General features: G+C 53.2%; 2 protein-coding genes across 4 annotated transcripts; both read right to left on the reverse strand.

Moving 5' to 3' along the window:
- Positions 1-1,465: 1,465 nt before the first annotated feature.
- On the reverse strand, positions 1,466-6,777 carry ALDOA (aldolase, fructose-bisphosphate A). 3 transcript variants are annotated; one of them, XM_066275589.1, is made up of 9 exons: positions 6,632-6,777; positions 4,026-4,152; positions 3,721-3,932; positions 3,205-3,259; positions 2,922-3,082; positions 2,497-2,580; positions 2,212-2,386; positions 1,850-2,049; positions 1,466-1,763 (listed from the first exon to the last, which is right to left on the reverse strand). In XM_066275589.1, exons 2-9 carry the CDS (start codon positions 4,135-4,137, stop codon positions 1,668-1,670), a joined length of 1,095 nt encoding a protein of 364 aa, XP_066131686.1. In that variant the 5' UTR covers positions 4,138-4,152; positions 6,632-6,777; the 3' UTR covers positions 1,466-1,667. The 3 variants fall into 3 exon arrangements, with proteins under 3 accessions (XP_066131686.1, XP_066131685.1, XP_066131684.1); XM_066275588.1 differs by lacking the exon at positions 6,632-6,777 and adding an exon at positions 5,505-5,662; XM_066275587.1 differs by lacking the exon at positions 6,632-6,777 and adding an exon at positions 4,351-4,504.
- Positions 6,778-6,914: 137 nt separating this feature from the next.
- Positions 6,915-12,389, reverse strand: LOC136336604 (uncharacterized). The gene is made up of 6 exons (XM_066278432.1): positions 12,240-12,389; positions 11,939-11,973; positions 10,993-11,136; positions 10,594-10,749; positions 7,257-7,673; positions 6,915-6,992 (listed from the first exon to the last, which is right to left on the reverse strand). The coding sequence occupies exons 2-5, from the start codon at positions 11,942-11,944 to the stop codon at positions 7,560-7,562; spliced, it is 420 nt and encodes a 139-aa protein (XP_066134529.1). The 5' UTR covers positions 11,945-11,973; positions 12,240-12,389; the 3' UTR covers positions 6,915-6,992; positions 7,257-7,559.
- Between the last annotated feature and the right edge of the window lie 8,432 nt (positions 12,390-20,821).

The following is a 20,821-nucleotide window of genomic DNA, read 5'->3' on the forward strand; positions in this document are numbered from 1 at the left end:
TGCAGTTGACAGTAGGCACACAAATGAGTGCCAAAGTTTGAAGGGGAACTACGATAGGGTTGGCTTTATATCAATATGTAGGCAACAGATGCAAATGTGCAGAGAAGGACCAAGGTCCCCCCTCCCCCCAACAGGAAGCTCAATCTGTTCCTGTATGTATCCTGACCAGGGATTGAACCAGCAACTGCTGAACCTTGGGTGGATGCTTTTAGCAACCAAGCTATCTGGCCAGGGCAAGGACCAAGTTGGTTTTTTTTTTTTTTTTTTTTGGGGGGGGGTTGTTTTACAGAGACGGGGGGATAGACAGGGACAGAGAGGAACGGAGAGATGAGAAGCATCAATCATTAGTTTTTCGCTGCGCATTCGACACCCTAGTTGCTCATTGATTGCTTTCTCATATGTGCCTTGACCATGGGCCTTCAGCAGACCGAGTGACCCCTTGCTCAAGCCAGTGACCTTGGGTCCAAGCTGGTGAGCTTTTGCTCAAACCAGATGAGCCTGCACTCAAGCTGGCAACCTCGGGGTCTCGAACCTGGGTCCTCAGCATCCCAGTACGACGCTCTATTCTTAAAACTCCTTCTATGCCTGTCACTACATGAATTTCATAGGTCCAGAGAGATCAGGGTCAAGATGATTTTTTTTCTCTAGAAGGGAGTTCAGACAGGAAAGGGCCCATATCAGGAAATTTGGGAAGTGGCAGGAATACTACTAGGTTCCTGGTTAGGACTAGGATCTTTAACAGCTGAGACCACATGGTGTATGTTCTGCATGGCCCAGGGTAAGTGCAGGGCCTTCATTCTGGCTCCGTGGACTGCAGCAGCCAGAGGCTCAGGTCTTAACCTGGAACCTGAGTTCTGGGCATGTGTCTGCACTGTCAAGGTGTTGGAGAGGATTCCAGGTTCCTCAAGGTGTTCCACAGCCCAAGACTAAGAAGCCAGTTCTAATCCCAGTTCCTATTAAAATGGGAAGACAGACAAGCTCAACAGTGTAGATTAGGAGACAGGCATTATTTATCTTGTTTCCATCAAGAAACTGCCATCTCCAGCAATAAAACCTTAAGGATAAATTGGGTATGACAGTACCTACTCATATAGAACACTTATGTTGCCTGGCTCATGGACTCAGGAAACCCTGGTCTTCGTCAGTGGCTGTTTCTGTCACAGGGGCCTTCCGCACCCATGAGTTCCAAAGCCTAAGAGCGAGGCTGAGCCTGTGGCCTGCTACAACTAGCAGTTCTATACACGTTCCCCGAGTACGGGCCTTGGCTGATGCTGCTGGGAGAAGGGTCAGGGCCCTTGGGGGCTGAGAATTTCACAAGCTCGCCACTGGAAGCCCCGGCCAATTAGCGAATAAAGCAAGCAAGCCCTACCCCACCCCTTTACCTTTTTCCTGCCCAAGAACATGAAGCAAGGCCACCTCCCCAGGCCCTCCCATGATCTGGACACTACAGACATGAACAAGACACTCCCCCTTAAATATTTATTGGCAGTGGGCTGGAAAAGGTATCAGTTAGCATATTCACACAACACCACACACCAACGTCACAAGGGAGGCAAGAGTGGTGGGAGAGAGCAGCCTGGAACCCAGATGAGGCCCCCCCTACAAGAGTGGAGTGTGGGAGGGGGCAGGGCCCGGAGTGTTGAGGGGGAGCCTTAGAACACCTCTGCCTAGTAGGCGTGGTTGGAGATGAAGAGGGACTGGCTGGCCGCAGCCCCGGCTTGACCGCTTGGGGTGTACTTTCCTTGGCAGGCGAGGTTGTTGGCCTAAGAGGGGAGAGGAGCCGGAGTAAGGTCTGTTCTCAGAATCCCACCCCCCTCAGCACTCTGCCCGCCTCCCACTTCGTCCTCACCAGTGCTCGCTTGACGTACTCCTCCTGGGCAGCCTTGAGGTTCTCCTTCTTTCCACCCCAGGCCTTCAGGGCAGAGGCCTGCAGGGCTCGGCCGTAGGAGAAGGTCAGGGCCCACGGTTTTAGCAGGGGGCACTTGTTGATTGCATTGAGGTTGATGGATGCCTCCTCCTCACTCTGACCTCCAGACAGGAAGGTGATCCCTACAAAACAAAGGGGGAGTGGGAGGGAGGGGCTGTAGCCAGAGACCCGGGCGACTGGTAGGAAATCCTAAAAACTGACCCAGAAATCAGACCAATAGGCATAAGGATTGTGGGTACAGTTTGTCTACCTCCCGAAGGGCAAGATGAGAGTATGGGCCTCACCAGGGACGGCGGGAGGCACTGTGCGGCGCAGCGCAGTGACAGTTGCCATGGCAATCTCCTCATTGGAAAATTTCTGGGTACAGGCATGGCCTGGGGTGACCATATTGGGCTTCAGCAAGGTGCCTTCCAGGTAGATGTGGTGGTCACTCAGAGCCTTGTAGACAGCAGCCAGCACCTAGAATAGAGCGGAACCAAAGGAGGGTGGGGTAGGGGGACAGGAGGCAGCCCCAGGGCCCTTACCCAGCGGCCTAGCCCAGCACACCCCTGGGCAGGCAGGCAACCTACCTTTTCAGTTACATACTGACAGCGCTTCAAGTCGTGGTCCCCATCAGGGAGGATCTCAGGCTCCACGATGGGCACAATGCCATTCTGTGGGGTGAGGGACAGAGTAGCTAAACTGGAATCCTACCTACAGTTCCCCACAGCCACTGGCCCAGGTCTTATCTCCGGGAAGAGAGAGACTCATGGCTGCAAAGCCCTCAGCTTTGTCGAGCTGTGGGGGCAGAATCTCCTCAGAACACCCACATAAGCCCTGTCCGGCCCCTCCATTCAGAGCTCTCCAGCATCCTCCCAGGGGCCCAAGCCAGATGATCGGATCCAGAAGAGTTGCTTTGGGGGAGGTAAATATCCTGGCAAATGGGGAGGGGACCAGCTGACACTCTGGAACCAAATGAGGTGGGAGCTGGCCTGTTGTGAATATGCAGGCCCACCTGCTGGCAGATGCTGGCATAACGGGCCAGAACGTTGGCATTTTCCATGATGGCAAGGGATGAGGGGGTATGTTCCCCAATCTTCAGCACACAGCGCCACTTGGCAAAGTCAGCTCCGTCCTTCTTGTACTGGGCACAGCGTTCAGATAGCCCATCCAGCCCTGGAGAGGGGACGGAGAAATCAGCATGGCAGAGGGGCAGGTGGCTCCTACTCACCCTGGGCACTGAGGGGCACCAGCCTGGGTTGGTTGGTTGGTAGGGCAGGGAGCCAAACGATTCTCACCTTGGGTAGTAGTCTCGCCGTTTGTTCCTGCCAGGGGTACAACACCCTTATCTACCTTTAGGGGTAGGAAAAAAAACGTAAGACAGGTTAGCGACTCTACTACCCTTTCCTCCTCTAGAGCCCCCACTCTGCCCCCAACTTTACTTAATTTCTCAAGTGGCAAGTATCCTGGTCTGCAAGTTTTCATTTAGTTACCATATCTGATCCTATGCTACGAGGCAGGATATGTGGAGATAGTATTTGACATCGAGCCTGGGCTCCTACTACTTCCTAACTCTGTGAGCAAACACTTCTGGTTTCTCATTGGTATAATGAGACTAATGCCTTGCTCTTAGAACTTCAAGGATTAAAAACACCAAGCATGGCCCAGTTTCTAGCTTTCTTTACATGTAATGAGACAGCCTCCAACCCAGTCTCCTGGCTCCCAGCCTAAAGTTCACCCACCGGCCTGTTACTTTGGATTTCTTTTCCTCAGATTCATCTCGGATCTTACATCCTGAGGCCCAGCCTCCTCACCTTGATGCCCACAACACCGCCCTTGGATTTGATAACTTGGGGGAAAGGACGCCCATCGTCTGTTTTCTGATAGAGCGTCTCATGGAAAAGGATGACACCCCCAATGCAGGGATTCACGCGGTCGTCGGCAGTCAGTAGCAGCTGGCGGTAGAAGCGCCGGTTCTCCTCGGTGTTTTCAGTGCCAATAGACTGCAGCCGCTTGGCAATGCTCCCTGCAAGGGAGCAGCACGTGATCATAACGGGATTAGCCTGTCACCCCCCCCCCCCAACCCTGGGACCCCCCTCCCACTGTGTCCTGCTCTCACCAGTGGACTCATCTGCAGCCAGGATGCCCTTGCCCGGAGCCACGATGCGTTGAGCAATGTCAGACAGCTCCTTCTTTTGCTCCGGGGTCAGCGCTGGGTATTGGTAAGGCATGGTGCCAGTCAGTTTCTGGGCAGAGGAGACAGATGGGGGAGCACTGGTTAACTGGGTCTTCCTATGGTCTCCTAATGAGCAGGGCCCTTTGCCTGGAGGTCAGGGCAAAGGTTCCCTACCGCCCCTGCCCCACTCCCAGCAGGTCTTGGGGCACATCCTGTCCCCAGCTCTCCCCTACACCCCACTTCCCTACACTAGGCCTGCCTCCTGTACCTTTCCTAACTCTGTTTGCTGCTGGGTGTTGCCCAGCTGAGGGTGGGGTTGCATACTGGCATCTGGGGTAAAGGAATAGGCCAGAGCCATGGACAAGCGGCTCATGTAGAAGCTGGACCCTTCTGGCGTGCGCCTTGCCATGGGGTCACCTTGCCTAGAAGCAAAATTGAACCAGAGTATTTTAGAATTTAGAGGTTTTGCACAGGACAGAGGGCCAAACCCCTCATCTGAAAGTATCCAGAGAAGAGAAAGGTCTGTACTTCAAGTCACACAGCAACCCAAGGGCCAGATCTGAGATTAGAACCTAGATCTTGACAGCCACAAGGGTGTTCCTTCCAATTCACCCAAGATCCAGGAGCTGGGACAGGCACCAAGGCCTCAAGGACATCCCAAGGTCAGGCTTCTACCCCAAGAGTGGAGGCACGCATTAGAAAAAGGGTGCTGAGTAAATGGTAGGAGAAAATCAGAAGCGTAGGAAAAAGGCAGCAGAGGAAACCCAGTGGCCGAGATGGGGACGACCGAGGCGGAGGGGAGGGGTCAGGTTTGCAGGTCTCACAGCTCATGCAGGGTTAAGAGTGTAGAGCAGAGGCAAGCGCCCCACCCCTTCCCCTGAAAAAACGCTCCTGTCTGCTGGCACGACTGCATCAGCTGTTCCAGGCTCAGAATCAAGGTCACCCGATAAGAAAAGACAGGGAAAGTGTTAATGGGGCAACAGGCACTGCCAAGGGTTGTCCCCTCCTCGCCAGGGGCGCCTGTCTCTCAGGGCAGGGACCAATCACCCGCTTTCGGGGACCCTGAACTGTATATGAGCTGGCCCCTGTCACTCGCTGCCTCTTAGGATCCCCGCAGAGGCAAAAAGGCCATAATCCTTTGCACCAGGGGTCCCGGAAAGAAAGGGGAAGGGGGAATAGCCCTTCATCTCGTCCTGCTTCCTCCCCGGCCATGACTCAGCGCGCAGAGCTGCCGCATTACGCAGTAAACCAAGGGAGCTCTAGCTGGAGAGGGTTGGCGAGTCTGGGCTGGAAGCTTGCGTGTGTAGTGATGGTGGTGGAAGAGATGCTAGGATCGGGTGCCGAGGCTCTGCCTGCCCCGCCACGGCCCCCAGGATTCTTCTCCATGGCCCCTGACCCTCGCACGTGGCGAAGAGCGCTCACCTGGCACAGGAGGGGAGCGGGTTTGCGCGGTGCAGCGATGGAAGGCGGCGGGCCGGCGGGTAGACGGAGGGAACGAACACGGTAGTCGTCACTACCACTCAGGTTCTGCGGCGCATTCCAAGAGGAACGCAGCCTATTAAACTCCCGAGTGGGCGGCGCACGGGGCGGGGAGGAGAGCGGCAGAGCCCAGCCTTATAAGGGGATCGCTCCACCCCCCGCTGGGCTCTTCTTTCCCTTCCCTCTTCTACAAGCCGGAGCAGCCCCGGCGTCCAATTGCAGGCGAGGGACTGTGGGAGCGGCCGCCCACAAAGACAAAGCCCAAAGGCGGCTCTTGGGCGGGGGAAATGAAGCGAGAAAAGGATCCCTCCCCGGATCCTCCGTGGACGTGACTCGGGCCACATCCCGCGCGGGTGGCGGCCCTCCCTCTCCCTTTTCTTTCCGCCTGGCGCGCTCCGGGGAGTCGTGACTCAGCGGGTTTTGACACCCGAGGAGATGGGGTTGGGGGCGGTGGGGCGGGGGCGCGGGTGGAGAAGCCGGAGAAGACCGAGCTCAGCTTCCCCTCCAGGCCCAGGCCAGCCCCAACTTCCGGCTGCGCTGACACTGCCTGTGTCACTGCTGAATCCAGAACTGGGCGTCTGGCGGCCTAGCCTGCAGGCGCTTGCGGGCTCTGGGGCACCGGTGCCACTCCCTACGGCTCTGGCACAGGCGTTAAGCGGCAGAAGAAAGGGCGGCGAATGGACTCATGTGGACCGCAAGAAGGCAGCTGGGCCAGCAGGGGGGCGAGGCGGGGAGGCAGCGGTTTGGGGTGACCCGCCCGGGCGGGTGGCACGCCCCATCGGTGCCTGTCAGGCCCCAGGGCCCGCCTGGGCCAGCCTCGCCCGCGCTCCGTCCGCGGCGCCTACCTGCCTGAAGTCCTGGCCACCACGCAAAGCCGGACAGCGAGGAACGTGCCGGCCGCGCTCGGCCCACGCTTCTCCCTTGGACCTGACATCTCACTCCAGAATAAATCCATCATTACGCGCTGGTCAACCTCCCTGATACGTTCCGAGTTCCCCCGCCTAGGTCGCCCTCCTAAGCCAGCGGCCGTCAGCCCCACCCCATCCCAGTTCAGTCCTGCTGGCGCCCACCTGCAGGAGGCCGAAGAAGCGGGCAGAGCCTGGTCAGCAGCGAGTGAGCCAGGCCGCACTGGGCTGGGTTATAAGGCAGCTTCTCCCTCCCCCAACGAGTGTCCCCAACCTTCTCCAGTGACCCCTGCCCTTTCCTCACCACAGATCCCCTGGCAGGGACCTATATTTAGGGAAACCTGAAGCTCCTGACATTCAGGCCAGCATGGGGCCTAAAGTGAGGAGAGGGGGAGGGAGCCATGGGCCTGCCCTATTTTGAGGGTGGGGAGGGCCTCCTGCCCACTCACCCGCACTTAGAGGGAATTTCTTCCTTGGAAATCCAGACTGAGGCCCTCAAAAGAGAAACAACTCTTTGGACAGGGATCTGTGGGGACAGAAGGAGAGGGGATCGGATCATGTGGCCCTCCCTGCCTCTTCCTCTGATACCCCTTCCCTGACTGGGCTCTGATGGGGCTGTTATGATCCTCTGGGGTCCATTTCTCTAGAGGCAGAGCAGATGCAGGCACTACACACCTCAAAATAACCAAGAACCCATGACTGGGAATATTAGGGTACCCTTATATCCTGATACTTAAGGCCCAAGTTCCTCTCAGAATGCCACTGTGGTCTGCAGTGCACCCACCCTCACCTTCAAACAGGGGTTTCCCCAGGGAGGGGAGGAGAAGGGCAGGGGCACCGCCCAAGCACCAGCCCCTCTTTCATTTGGCCCTGGGAAGGCGGTGCAGGCTAGCCCGCCTGTCGAGGGCTCGCTGAGTCTTAGTCTGCTGAGAGCCCAAGTTCTCCGCTGCTGGTTCCCAGGCCAGTGAGCTGGGCGTGCAGTCCATTTGTAGTTCCAGTGGCCTGGAGAGAGGTGTCCTGAGGCCCCTTCGGGAAAAAGAACATGTGCACCCTGGGGGCTGGCCGCTCCCCGAAGGGCAGGGACCCCGGGTCCTCATCGAAGCTTGATCTCAAAACAGAGGCAGTTGACGCTCTGGCAGTCAGGAAGCTGGCACGTACACGCACAGTCGCAGAGTGGGCAGCACTGAGGGCAGCGAGGGTCCCAACCCTGAGGAAGAAGGGAAAGGAGTGAGGGAGGTGGGCAGGAGGGAGGGGGCCAGCGCCTGAAGCTGTTTCCCTCTGAGGGGAGGAGGAAACGGAGGTCTGGAAAGCCCCATTGCCCAGTGGAGCAGAGTACCATCCACCAGTCCTGGGAACAAGTCAACTCCCTGTGCTGTTGAGAAATCTGCAAGGAGGCAATGTTCCAAACAGCTGGGTTCAGGAGCTGAAGAGATCATTCAGGGGGTTCTCTCTTTCTCCCCATTTTATAAGCAAGGAGACTGAGGACCAGAGAGCAACTGGCCCTGGTCCCACACTAGAATTCGGGTGTCCCAATATTCAGCTCAAAGATGATTCTACTACATTTTTGTGGCCCCATGCAATTGAAAGTCAATAGAAAAGCACACATTTTCTGTCCATGATGAAAATAACTTGCAGGTTTTGTGGATTTCTTCCTTGGCATGAAACCAAACTGCAGGATCTCATTCACCATTTTTGAGCACCTACTCTGTGCATGGCAGACTGCATTCATGAATGAGTTTTAAAAATCCTTCTAGGCCCTGGCTGATTGGTTCAGTGAATAGAGCGCGTGGACATCCTGGGTTCAATCCCTGGTCAGTCAGTGCACACATGAGAAGCGACCATCTGCTTCTCTTTCCCTCCCTCTCCTCCTCCTCTCCCTCTTTCCATATCGCAGTCAGTTGCTCTATTGGTTCAAGAGTCAGCCCTGGGAGCTGAGAATGGCTCAGTTGGTCTGATCACCAGCCTCAGGCACTGAGGATAGCTTGCTTGATTCAAGCATTGGCTCCAAACAGGTGTTGCTGGGTGAATCCTGGTTGGGGGCATGCAGGAATCTATCTCTCTTTCTCTCACTTAAAAAAAAAATCCTTCTAGTGTTCTTTTAAAATGGTAATTTGCATATTTAAGATTTTTTAATGTCTTAAAAAGTTATATTTATTTTAATTATCAGAACCTTTAGCAGGGGGCCTCTTTTCAAAAGAGGAAGTGATTGCCTAAAGGAATACAACTGGGGAATGCTGCTGGGATGGATCTGGCCTTCCTGTTCCCGCCCTCGGACTCCCCTCAGAGACCCCACTGTCTCCCAAGGCCAGGAATACCAGCTTCTCCCTGGGTCTGCAAGAGTAGGGACAGTTCATCTCACATCTCCACAGAGCTAGCACAGGGACTCATGCTCAGCAATGAATGTTGAATGAATGGATAAATCAAAGCACATCATTTTCCCCTCTGTAATCAAAGAAAGAAGGCTTCTCAGTTCCCAGGGGAAACAGAGGTCTGTCTCTTGGGGAATAGGAACAGTATGACCTTAGAGACAGAAAGGGAGAACAGCCGATCAAACCATCAAAGCGCTCGCTCCTCTCCTGTCCTGGGGCAGAGACGATCTGACACTGCCTCAGGCATTGACTGGAGTCAGGCCAAGTGCCTGAGGTGGGGCATGCCCAGGATATGTGACAGAAGATTGGCTCCTTGAGTCCGGAGGCAGAGCTAGTGACAGTCACAGTTGCACAGCTTAGACACTGGGCCAAGCCAGGAATAGGGGAATGACCTTTTGAACAGCTGGGGTTTCGGGGTGCGGTGTCAGATGACTGATCTGATGAGATCATATATCACTAGGGGCTCCAGTGAGGGGAGGGGACCTAGCGTCTCCAGAAAGAGGGGTCTGAACTGGGATGCAGCTACTGCTCATAGATCTGGCTCTCGGGGAGGAGGCCAGAAGTGTCATGGTGGAAGGGAGAAAGAGCAAAGCGGTTTCCTTGTATTTGATGCCAGTGTGATTTGGGGCGACTCTGGGGAGTCCCAGTTGGGGGATGAAGTCAGCTCTGTGGGCTTTTTGGAGGACCACAGTCATTCTGTGCACAAATCTGGTGGCTGAGCGAGGCTCCCCTGCCCTTACCTCAGAGAAAAGGGTTTTAAAAGTACTTCCTGGCTCTGTCTATTGGATCTAGTCGTTAATAACTGGCTAATGGATTTCTCAACTCCTACAGGCAGCTTTTCACTCTGATTTCTTTTGCTTTGATTGTGTGAAGGCTGGCCATCTGTGCTGGTGAGGCTCCGGCCCAGCTCTGCATCTAGGTCAGGCCAAGGCTTGGCTACTTCATGTTTTGAGCCTCAGTTTCCTCATCTCTGAACCCATTTCTTTTCTTTTCTTTTCTTTTTAACTTTTAATAAAGTTATTGGTTTTAGAAAGAGAAGGAGGGAGAGAGAGACAGACATGGACTTTCATTCCACTTAATTTTTGCATTCACTGGTTGATTTTTGTATGTGCCCTGACCGGGAATCAAACCTGCAACCTTGAACAATCAGGATGATGCTCTAACCAACTAAGCCACCCAGCCAGGACTAGCCCACTTCTCCAGGTCATTATCAGGAGTCAGTGGAAAGCCTAGTACATGAAAGCAGAAAACCTAGCCGATCTAATACAATTGACAAATTTGACTCAACAAACAAACCAGCCATGATGATGATGATGAAGATAGCTAATAGTTGCAAAGCACTTACTATGTGTTACATTGTTCTACAGCCCTGGCTGGTTGGCTTAGTGGAAGAGCGTTCTGCTTCTCCACCCCTCTCCCTCTCACTTTTCTCTCTCTCTCTCTCTCTCTCTCTCTCTCTCTCTCTCTCTCTCTCTCTCCTCCCCTCCTGCAGCCGTGGCTCTATTAGAGATAGTTGGCCTGGGGTGCTGAGGATGGCTCCAGGGCCTCCGCCTCAGGCTCCAGCTGCAATGAAGCAAGGGCCTCAAATGGGCAGAGCATCGCCCTCTAGTGGGCTTGCTGGGTGGATCCCTGTCCCGGTACATGCAGGAATCTATCTCTGCCTCCCCTCCTCTCACTACAAAAAAAAAACAAAAAAAAAAACCACAGCTAGTGCCTAGATCAGGGCTCGGGGGGTTAGGGGATAGTGTGGGAACTCACAGCTTCAGTGGGCTGGGGGCAGCAGGCATCCAGGTAGTGGACTGGGCTGGGCACAGGAAAGTCGCAGGCTTCTGCACAGGTCCAGCAATAGTCCTGGGGCCTGGAGGCTCCTTGCTTCCTGCAGGGGGAGCTGCAGTCGGTGCAGCAGCCCTGGGCCTAGGAGACAGCAGCAGGGCTCAGGATCTGGGCCAGGTGGCAAGGAGGGATAGCCAAGACGAGACTTTTGGGAGAGGGGCAGGAGAAGATTTGGCAGGAGCCAGCAGAGGAGAAACTGTGGTCCCACGGAAGGGACAGAAATGGCAAAGGAGTTCTCGGAGTAAAGGCCTGCAGATGAGGGCAGAGGTTAACCAGGTTCCCTCTTCCCAGAGCCCACCCTTCCGCCCCCATGAGCCCCCTCACCAGCAGGCAGTGCCTCGTCAGCAGCAGGAGGCCTAGCAGCAACAAATAGATGCCCACAGCGATGAAGACGATGGCAGGGGTGGGCAGCAGCAGGGAAGGACTGTTCACAGGAGCCGGGGTGGGGTTCCAAGGGCTAGAGGAGGCCTGAATGAGCACAGGGGGAGGAGTGACAAGGAGGTAGGAGGGGCTGCAGGAACACAGAGAGACCAGGAGGGACACTGAGGTGGCTGGGAAAAGGGGAGGAGCAGCCACCAGACGGTGGGGAGTCAACAGGACTAGACTCTCTTGTCCCCCACACCTGCCTTTCCCCCGTCATCTCTTTTCCAGCACCATAAAGGGCTTGTTGGGCATTCTGGACTTTACCAAGACTTACTGAAATTCCTTTCAGACTGTCTCTCCAAACAGAACTATTGTCTCTGACTCTTTACCATTCCTCAGCCCACATTACTGCTCCTTAACTGTCTTCCAATCTGCAATTCCGCCCCTTTCCACACCTGTCCTTGTGTATCCCTCACTTCCTGAAACCCATCAATGGCTTTCAGTGACTTAGTCCAAACTTATCTCAGTGACAAAAGCCTGGTCTAGCGCCACCTACCCCCCAACCCCCACTCAAGCCATACTTAATAGCAGTCCCTCAAATGTCCTCTCTCTTCCTCTCTCCCTCTCCCCCCCCAGCTCTCTACCCATGCTGTTCCCTCTGCCTGCAGTGCCTTTTCTCCTTGATTGCTTGGCAAACTCTTCATCTTGCCAGGAAGAGCAGGAAAGTGCCCTCCCGTGGGAAGTCCCCATCCCTGGCATTCTCCCTCAAAGCTCTTGCCCTAAGCTGGAAGGGTTCCTGTGGAGTAAAGAGCCCCCTCTCCGGTCTGGCTCGAAGGCAGGCAAAGTCAAGGTGAGGTCAGGGCTCTGAGGGGCCGCTCCAGTGGGGGTGAAGGGGCCTAGGGCTCACGTCCATGAGGCAGGACAGCGCCAGTCAGTCAGCAGCTGCAAAGGAGAGAAAGTCCCGGGCCTCAGAGAGTGAGAGGGGCCGTTGAACTGGGATACCCACTCCCTTCCTCCCACTTCACGTTTGGGGAAACGAAGGCCCAGCCATGGTTCCTGGACCGGACAATGGGGACGGAGATCCCAGGATCCGGGGATCCGGGGATTGGAAGGCAGCACCTCCCTCGCAGGCCCCAACCCGACCCAGGCCACACCCTCTGTTGTCCCCGAACCCCTGCTCCTTCCTTCCATCCACCCACGCGCATCACCTGCACCCTCTGGGCCGCGGGCCGTCCACGGTTTCCGTGCCACGTTAGATCCAACCCGTTGTCTCGGCTGCACGGTCCGTATACCTCCCGCGGCTTTCTGGCGTTGCCATGGAGACGGAGAGCTGCTCCTACGGCAGCTGCCGAGACCCAAAATTTACTCTCCCCGCCCCGTTTCCACGGTCTATTCTCTGCGGTTACCAGTTCTTTTTACTGTAGTTGGGATCCGTTGGTTTTCCCGCAGTTACTGCACCGAAATGAGGAATACCTGCCGCCGCCCTCCTGGGTCGGGTCCTAATCAGATGCTGGGTTTGAGGCGCTACAGAGGGAAGACTGAACCCCGGGGCTACACCACCAATTTGCTGTGTGACTTGGGCCAAGCTCCTGAGCTTTGCTGAGTCCATTTCCTCCCCTGTAGAAGGGGGAACCACCTGCCTCATAGGGACATTGTAAAAATCAAAGCTACTTGTTAATTGTCTGAAATTATTTTCAGTATTTTTTCAACCTAGACCCCACTAATTTTTATTGACTGTCCCCTAATTTAAGACTTTGTCACCTGATTTCTTCAACCGTCACATCAAAGTGATTTCCCACCACCCACAGCAGATCTTGTTCCTTTTCTATTTTTAAAGCTCTGGAAGGCTCCTCACTGACTCCAGGATAAAGCCCAAATGCTTTAGCTGACTGTCAACACCTTCCAGGCTGGGTTCTGCCTGTCGCTGGTAGAGTCACTCCCAAATGTACCCCGTTGTGAGCCAAGCAGGGCTCCAGGCTCTGGGTCCCCAGCACGGAATAGGGCAAACAAACGTCCTCCCCTTGTGCTGCTTACGGTACACTGGGGGAGGGGAAATCACACAATATCACAAAACAAAGAGGATTGGGTTTTTTGCCCCATCAGTTTATTGAAGGCTCTACGATAGGATCTGTTCAAGGTTTCGGAACCATTGCCTAGGGTTTCACAGCTCCATACCTTTGCAGGTGCTGTTCCCTCTGCCTAGAACCACACCCTTCCCCTGATTCTCTTCTGTGGAACTCCTTCCTCATTCTTCACGCCTCTGCTCAATGTTGCCGCCCAGAGGTCTTCCTGCCAACCTCAGGCAGAGGTGGCCCCTTTGGGCACCATAAACACACTGCTGTTCCATCACTTTACCACAGATATTTGAATTCTTCACTTCCGTGCCTGGCTCCCCAGTTAGACTGTGAAAACCTGGGTCTGATTCTTCTCCATATCCCAAGCCCTAGCACTTGACCTGGCGTTGGGAGCCTCCAGCGAGGAATCAATGATTCTATGAATGAATTGAATACAACTGTATCCACTACTGAAATGTTATTCTCCGATGCACTGTTCCTGCGGCTCTCACCTGGCCCTCCTGCTTTCGTGCCTGGCCTCGTTCGTCCTACACACATGCTTGCCTTTTCCCCTGAAAGCACTGCTGCTATAAACCCACCTGTGCCCACGTTCCCCACCCAGATGTACTCCCCACTGCTGCCCTGGCGATTGCCTACCCCATGAGCAGCCACAGAAATGGCCAGGGTCTGTGTTCCCAGGTCCCAAATCTCTCCTCTCACCTTCAACCACTCTGAGAGGTCCCAGCCGCCTCTGATGTTACCCTCAGGCCCCTTGGAGGGGGCTTCAAGCTCAAAAAGCAGGAGTCTAGCTGTCCCTAGTGTCGCCATCATTGGTTCCAAGGCAGGGTCAGATTGCCTTCTCGAAGCTTTCTTCTCATCTGCCCCCACCTTCTTTGCAGGATCCCAAGGCCCAAGTCAAGGCTAGCCCCAGGAAAAGCCTCAGGTGACACGTACTCCCTCCCTCTCTTCAGCTCCTGCCAACACAGAGATGTGAGCCTTGGCAAGGTCTCTGGACACGTCTATGGCCTGCAGTGGTCAGACCCACGGCTGATGGTAATTCTGTTCCTACTGTGGGCTAATCCATTATGCAGGAGGGTGGACAATGCCAAGCCAGTAGGAGGGGTGATGTACGCACCTCACTTTTTCAGGGCTCTGCTTCTCTCCACATCACACCATTTGTTGGAGGCTGGAAGAAACTGACTTCACAATAGCTGGGTGACCATCAGGTCTTCCTCTACCTACAGTTCAGAGCTGGAGATGCCAGGCGTCATCCTACATCGTTTCGCACTGCCCTTGGGAAAGAGAGAGAGAGGGTATGTACTCCCAGACCTCACCGGGCGGGCGGGAGACCTGGGACGCAGAGAGAGTCCGGACGGGGAGGAGGCCTCAGCAGGCCTGGCTGGGCTCTGCGAAGGGAGCCGGCAGCTCTGATTTGATCTCATACTTCCAGCCCGTCGGGTGGACACCTGACAAGATTGCCTCCCAGAGTCTGAGAGGAGGTTCAGCAAGCAGCCTGTTATGCAAGTGAAAGTCCTGTGCTTAGGTCATTCCCCCGGGGGAGTAAGAAGCTGAGCTGAGCTGCGCTCCTGCAGCCTCAGGAGAGGCCTCTTCGCAGACGCAATTTTACTTAATCCTAACCGTGGATGTGAGTGGCAGAACCCCCACCTTTGTTTTTGCTTTTCTTTTTTCCATTTTATAGATGGAAAAGAATTATGACCCAGTTGAAAAGGAATTTTAGAACTGGACAAGATCTAGATTGGAATTCTAGTTCTGCCACTGTATCTGTGACCTTGTGCAAGTCAGTCGAGGTCCCTATATCTCAGTCTTCCTCATCTGGAAATCAGGGATTACATGGGAGCCTGTTAGGGCTTATTGTGATGATTAAAGAAAATGTAGGCAACCCCGGCCAGTTGGCTCAATGGATAGTGTCAGCCCTGCGTGTGGATGTCCCACGCTCGATCCCTGATCAGGGCACACACGAGAAGTGACCCTCTGCTTATCTTTCCCTCCCTCTACCCCCCAGTGGCTCGATTGGTTTGAGTGCTGGAGACAGCTCAGTTGGTCTGAGTGTCGGCCTCAGGCGCTGAGGCTAGCTTGGTTGATTTGAACATTGGCCCCAACGGGCCATTGCCGGGTGGGTCCCGGTCTGGGCGCAGGCACATGCGCGAGTCTGTCTTTTTTTCTCCCCTCCTCTCACTTAAAAACAAAACAAAACAAGAGCAAAACAAAACAAAAAAAGACAAAGGAAAAAGGAACATGTAGGCAGAGTATCTGGCACAGAACAAGGGCTCGTTAAAAAATGTCATAGGCCCTGGCCGGCTGGCTCAGTGGTAGATCATCGGCCTGGTGTGCGGGGGACCCGGGTTCGATTCCCGGCCAGGGCACATAGGAGAAGTGCCCATTTGCTTCTCTACCCCCCCCCCTCCTTCCTCTCTGTCTCTCTCTTCCCCTCCCACAGCCAAGGCTCCATTGGAGCAAAGATGGCCCAGGCGCTGGGGATGGCTCCTTGGCCTCTGCCCCAGGCACTAGAGTGGCTCTGGTCGCTGCAGAGCGACGCCCCGGAGGGGCAGAGCATCGCCCCCTGGTGGGCAGAGTGTCGCCCCTGGTGGGCGTGCCAGGTGGATCCCGGTCGGGCGCATCCGGGAGTCTGTCTGACTGTCTCTCCCCGTTTCCAGCTTCAGAAAAATACAAAAAAAAAAAAAAAAAGTCACAACTCTTAATGAATATTCTAGCGAGTATTTACACATATCTCATTCAACGATCCCAGCAGCTCAATGTGTAGGTACTGCTCTTGTCCCCACTTCGGGCGTAAGAACCCCAAGGCTCAGAGGTGTTCCTCACCTGCACAGGTTCTCCTGGCTAGTGAGTGCCCGAACTAGGATTTGTGCCTAGGCTTCTGTGTGTATACAGCTGAGGCTCAGAGAGGTCTGACACTTGACTAAGTCACCTAATCTGTAAGGTTGTGGACCCGGAGTTTTCTGACTGAAGTCCATCTGTTGTGTCCCTCAGCTTTTTCTGTTGTACAGCTAAAGGGTGGGACTGGACTTCTTTGGCACAGCACCTAGCCTAGGACTGGTACCAATAAAGCACTAAATAATAAATGCTCTGAGCGTTGGCCAGGACTGTCCCCAGAACACGGGAGGGGAATTGGACCCTTCCCTGGGTATCATGTGGGAAACAGCCTGGGTATTCTGGCTGCTTGTTATTTACTTATTCACAGCCTCCGATGCTATCACACCTGCCCACCTCAGGCTGGAGGCCGAGCTGCACCCTGGTACCAATAGGATGAACATGACAGTGTTTGGACAGAGGAGCCTGAAGTAGTAGGAAACGGTGAACCTCAGGCCCAGGGTGAATTGTGTGACAGTCTGTGAGAACAGCGTGGGGGTGAGAGACCCACCCAGAGAGCCAGGCTAAGCGGGAAAGGGGGTCTGACACTTGGCCAATGACTGCCACCCCACACTGCCCTCTGCGGGCACTGCCTTCTGAAGGTGGGGCTTGGGGGGCAGCTGCACCCCTGTGAACTGCCAGTCTCGTCTCCCCCCCCCCAGGATGTTTGGACACTCCTAGAATGCCCAGGCAAGGGACAATGTGTGTGGAACGCATACCATCTTGGCTTATTTCAGATGGCACACAAATCTGCAGGAAAGCACGTTTGCACCCCTGAAAGCTGTCCTTTCCAATTTTCTTTCAGCACTCCTGATTGCTCCAGGAGAGAGTCTCATTCTGCTGCCAGCAGCCCTTTAACACCTCTCTATCAGTAGTTGCTTATCTTGTCTTTTCTTTAACAAAGGGAGAGCAGGCCTCCCGCTCAGAATTTGGAGCAGCTGATAGATTGTATCAAGCTAGAGTATTTGAACAAGTTGAGTAATTTATTGTTACCTTTTATTTACAACAAGTGATAATGGTTTCCTAATTTCTTTAGTGATAAAAAGTTTCCTTTTAAAGTGTATGGTTAGCCTGACCAGGCAGTGGTGCAGTGAATAGAGCATTGGACTGGGATGCAGAGGACCCAGGTTCGAGACCCCGAGGTCTCCAGTTTGAGTGTGGGCTCATCTGGTTTGAGCAAGGCTCACCAGCTTGAGTCCAAGATCTCTGGCTCGAGCAAGGAGTCACTCAGTCAGTCTGATGTAGCCCCCCACCCCCAGTCAAGGCACATATGAGAAAGCAATCAACGAACAACTAAGGTGCCGCAATGAAGAATTGATTATTCTCTTCTCTCTCCCTTCCTGTCTGTCCCTCTCTCTGTCTCTGTCACAAAATAAATAAATAAAATTAAAATTCTTTAAAAAAAAAAGAATTTTAAAGTGCATAGTTAAAAGCAAGTACTCTGGAAATCAGACTACTAGGTTCAAATCCCAGCTCTGCCACTTATTACCTGAGTGGCTTTGGGCAAGTCACACAACCTCTCTGTGCCTCAATTCCCCCATCGGTAAAGGGAAAGTAATAATAACATCTCCCCCTTAGGTTCTTGTGAGGCTTATATTAGTTAATATATACAAAGGGTATTGATTTGTGACTGACATATAAATACTGTGTGAGTGTTTGTCATTATTAGGTCAAATGGGGGGAGGGACCAGAATACTCAGAGAACACTTCTCTGGACCAATTCTACCATTTTCCATGTGAGGAAACAAAACTTCAGAAAAGATGAACAGCTCGCAATCAACTTACCGGCCATTTCAATCCTTGATAATTAATGTGACCTCTTAGCCTTGGCTTCTTCATTTGTAGAGTGGGGTTAATGAAATCTCACTGGATGTTAGGATAGTATGTAAAGGCTCAAAAATTAGTTGGTATGATGTCTCTAATGCATTTTATTTTATTTTATTTTATTTTTTTGTATTTTTCCGAAGCTGGAAATGGGGAGAGACAGTCAGACAGACTCCCGCATGCGCCCGACCAGGATCCACCCGGCACACCCACCAGGGGGGCGATGCTCTGCCCACCAGGGGGCGATGCTCTGCCCCTCCGGGGCATCGCTCTGTTGCAACCAGAGCCACTCCAGAGCCTGGGGCAGCGGCCAAGGAGCCATCCCCAGCGCCCAGGCCATCTCTGCTCCAATGGAGCCTCGCTGCGGGAGGGGAAGAGAGAGACAGAGAGGAAGGAGAGGGGGAGAGGTGGAGAAGCAGATGGGCGCTTCTCCTGTGTGCCCTGGCCGGGAATCGAACCCGGGACCCCTTGCACGCCAGGCCGACGCTCTACCACTGAGCAAACCGGCCAGGGCCTCTAATGCATTTTTGACAGGGGTAATATGGATCCTAAGGTTGCAAATATTGGTTCTTGGAGAGCCAAGAAAAACCCTTCACTTTTTGATATACAAAGCACAGATATACAGTATCTCTGCTATCAAAATTTCACAAGGAATGGTGATTAGGAGACAAAATGTCTTTTATTTATTATATATATTGGTTTGTTTTTGTTTTACAGAGACAGAGAGTCAGAGAGAGGGATAGACAGGGACAGACAGACAGGAATGGAGAGAGATGAGAAGCATCAATCATCAGTTTTTTGCTGTGACACCTTAGTTGTTCATTGATTGCTTTCTCATATGTGCCTTGACTGCGGGCCTTCAGCAGACCGAGTAACCCCTTGCTCGAGCCAGAGACCTTGGGTCCAAGCTGGTGAGCTTTGCTCAAGCCAAATGAGCCCGCGCTCAAGCTGGCGACCTCTGGGTCTCGAACCTGGGTCGTCGGCAACCCAGTCTGACGCTCTATCCACTGCGCCACTGCCTGGTCAGGCCAAAATGTCTTTTAAAGGGACTCCTTAAGAGAGCGTTCATGAAAAAAAAAAAGAGTTGAGAAACCAAAATTTTCCCAACTTGAGTTGTTGCTCACAACAGGTTGTGAAATTGACTTAATGGGCCATGACCAGTATTTTGGGAGATTCACTGATACCGCACTGCACGTGAGGATCAGTAAGTATTGTGAGAAAGGTTGGGTTCAGTACAGCTTATGTGTGCTTGTGCTGAGTCAGGAAATAAAATGAGATCTCTTGTGGGTTACTGTAAAAAAAAAAAGGTAAAAGCCATTGCTCTGAACAACTATTTTTCTTTTTCTCCCATGATCCTTTATCTCTCAGACAAGACCTTGCGGCCTTGGATGGTTAGAAGAAGTTAACACTGAAGGACAGAAACGTAGGAGAGAGTCCAGATGCAAATGAAACTGGGCCTGACCTTCACCAGCTCACGGCCCAGGAGTCTTCCCTTCCTTACTGCATATTCCAGGATAAACCATAGGATAAGCGACTGTCCCTTAGCACGAGAGGGAAAATGTCTCCCATTTCGTTGCTACCCCTTATCGCTTCCTCTCCTTCCCATTTTCTTCCTCTCCTCTCTTCTCCCAATATAAGAGGCACAATCATGTTGACCCCCATCTGAGTCCTAGCTCTGCCATTTACCATGAGACTAGGACAAGTCAGTGTCCATTTTCTCAGCTGTAAAATGGGGAGATTATTTGTAAGATTGTAACGATCCTCAAATGAGAGAATGTATGTAAAGCATATTAGTATTTCAGCGCCTTGCCTACTGCAGGTGCTCATAATCAGAGTGGCTTATGGGCCCAGAACCCCTATGCAAAGTATATAGTTCATACACACAATGTCTATTTAACCCTCACAGTGAACCTGCACAGGGGCTGGGCAGATAACAGGAGACTCCAGAGAGCGTGCCTGGTTTCAAACCTCAGTTCAGTATCTTTTTTTTTTTTTTTTTCTGAAGCTGGAAACGGGGAGAGACAGTCAGACAGACTCCCGCATGCGCCCGACCGGGATCCACCCGGCACACCCACCAGGGGCGACGCTCTGCCCACCAGGGGGCGATGCTCTGCCCCTCTGGGGCGTTGTTCTGCCGTGACCAGAGCCACTCTAGCGCCTGGGGCAGAGGCCAAGGAGCCATCCCCAGCGCCTGGGCCATCTTTGCTCCAATGGAGCCTTGGCTGTGGGAGGGGAAGAGAAAGACAGAAAGGAAGGAGGGGAGGGGGGTGGAGAAGCAAATGGGCGCTTCTCCTATGTGCCCTGGCCGGGAATCGAACCCGGGTCCCCCACACGCCAGGCCGACGCTCTACCGCTGAGCCAACCGGCCAGGGCAGTTCAGTATCTTTTTCTATGTGTAAGTGCTATTGGTATTTCTTTGTGACTGCATTGACTTCCTTTCAAAAAGCTTTCCTCATAACCCCACATAATAACTTCTACTTACAGTATATAGGCCAGACCTCTAACTACTAGGGAGGCTGGGCAATACAGTTTTTAGAAATAGGCATATTTTAGTCCCCCATAAAATAAGGAAGATGATGAGAGTGGATACTGGTTACGTAAACAGAGGCCTCATCTTCAGCAATCTTATTTTAACCTTTAATTTAATTTTCAGAGGACTATCCAGAGGAGGAAAATGGAATAGCAAAGGAAGCAAGAACTATTAACAGAGATCAGCTCTGAAGATGTGGCTGAAATGTCTAAACTGTATTCAATGATGCTTTGTTTCTTTTTAATTAACCTTTCAGTCTTTATAGGAAAATGGATTTAGGAGTTTTCTATATCTGTTTAACGTCATAGAGACCAGTACATACGTGCTGATGGAACTGAAAAGAAACAAAAATGAGGGCCTGACCTGTGGTGGCGCAGTGGATAAAGCATCAACCTGGAAATGCTGAGGTCGCCTGTTCGAAACCCTGGGCTTGCCTGGTCAAGGCACATATGGGAGTTGATGCTTCTGGCTCCTCCCCCCTTCTCTCTCTCTG

This window comes from Saccopteryx bilineata, chromosome 4, assembly GCF_036850765.1.
Source record: "Saccopteryx bilineata isolate mSacBil1 chromosome 4, mSacBil1_pri_phased_curated, whole genome shotgun sequence".
Classification (NCBI taxonomy): Eukaryota; Metazoa; Chordata; class Mammalia; order Chiroptera; family Emballonuridae; genus Saccopteryx; species Saccopteryx bilineata.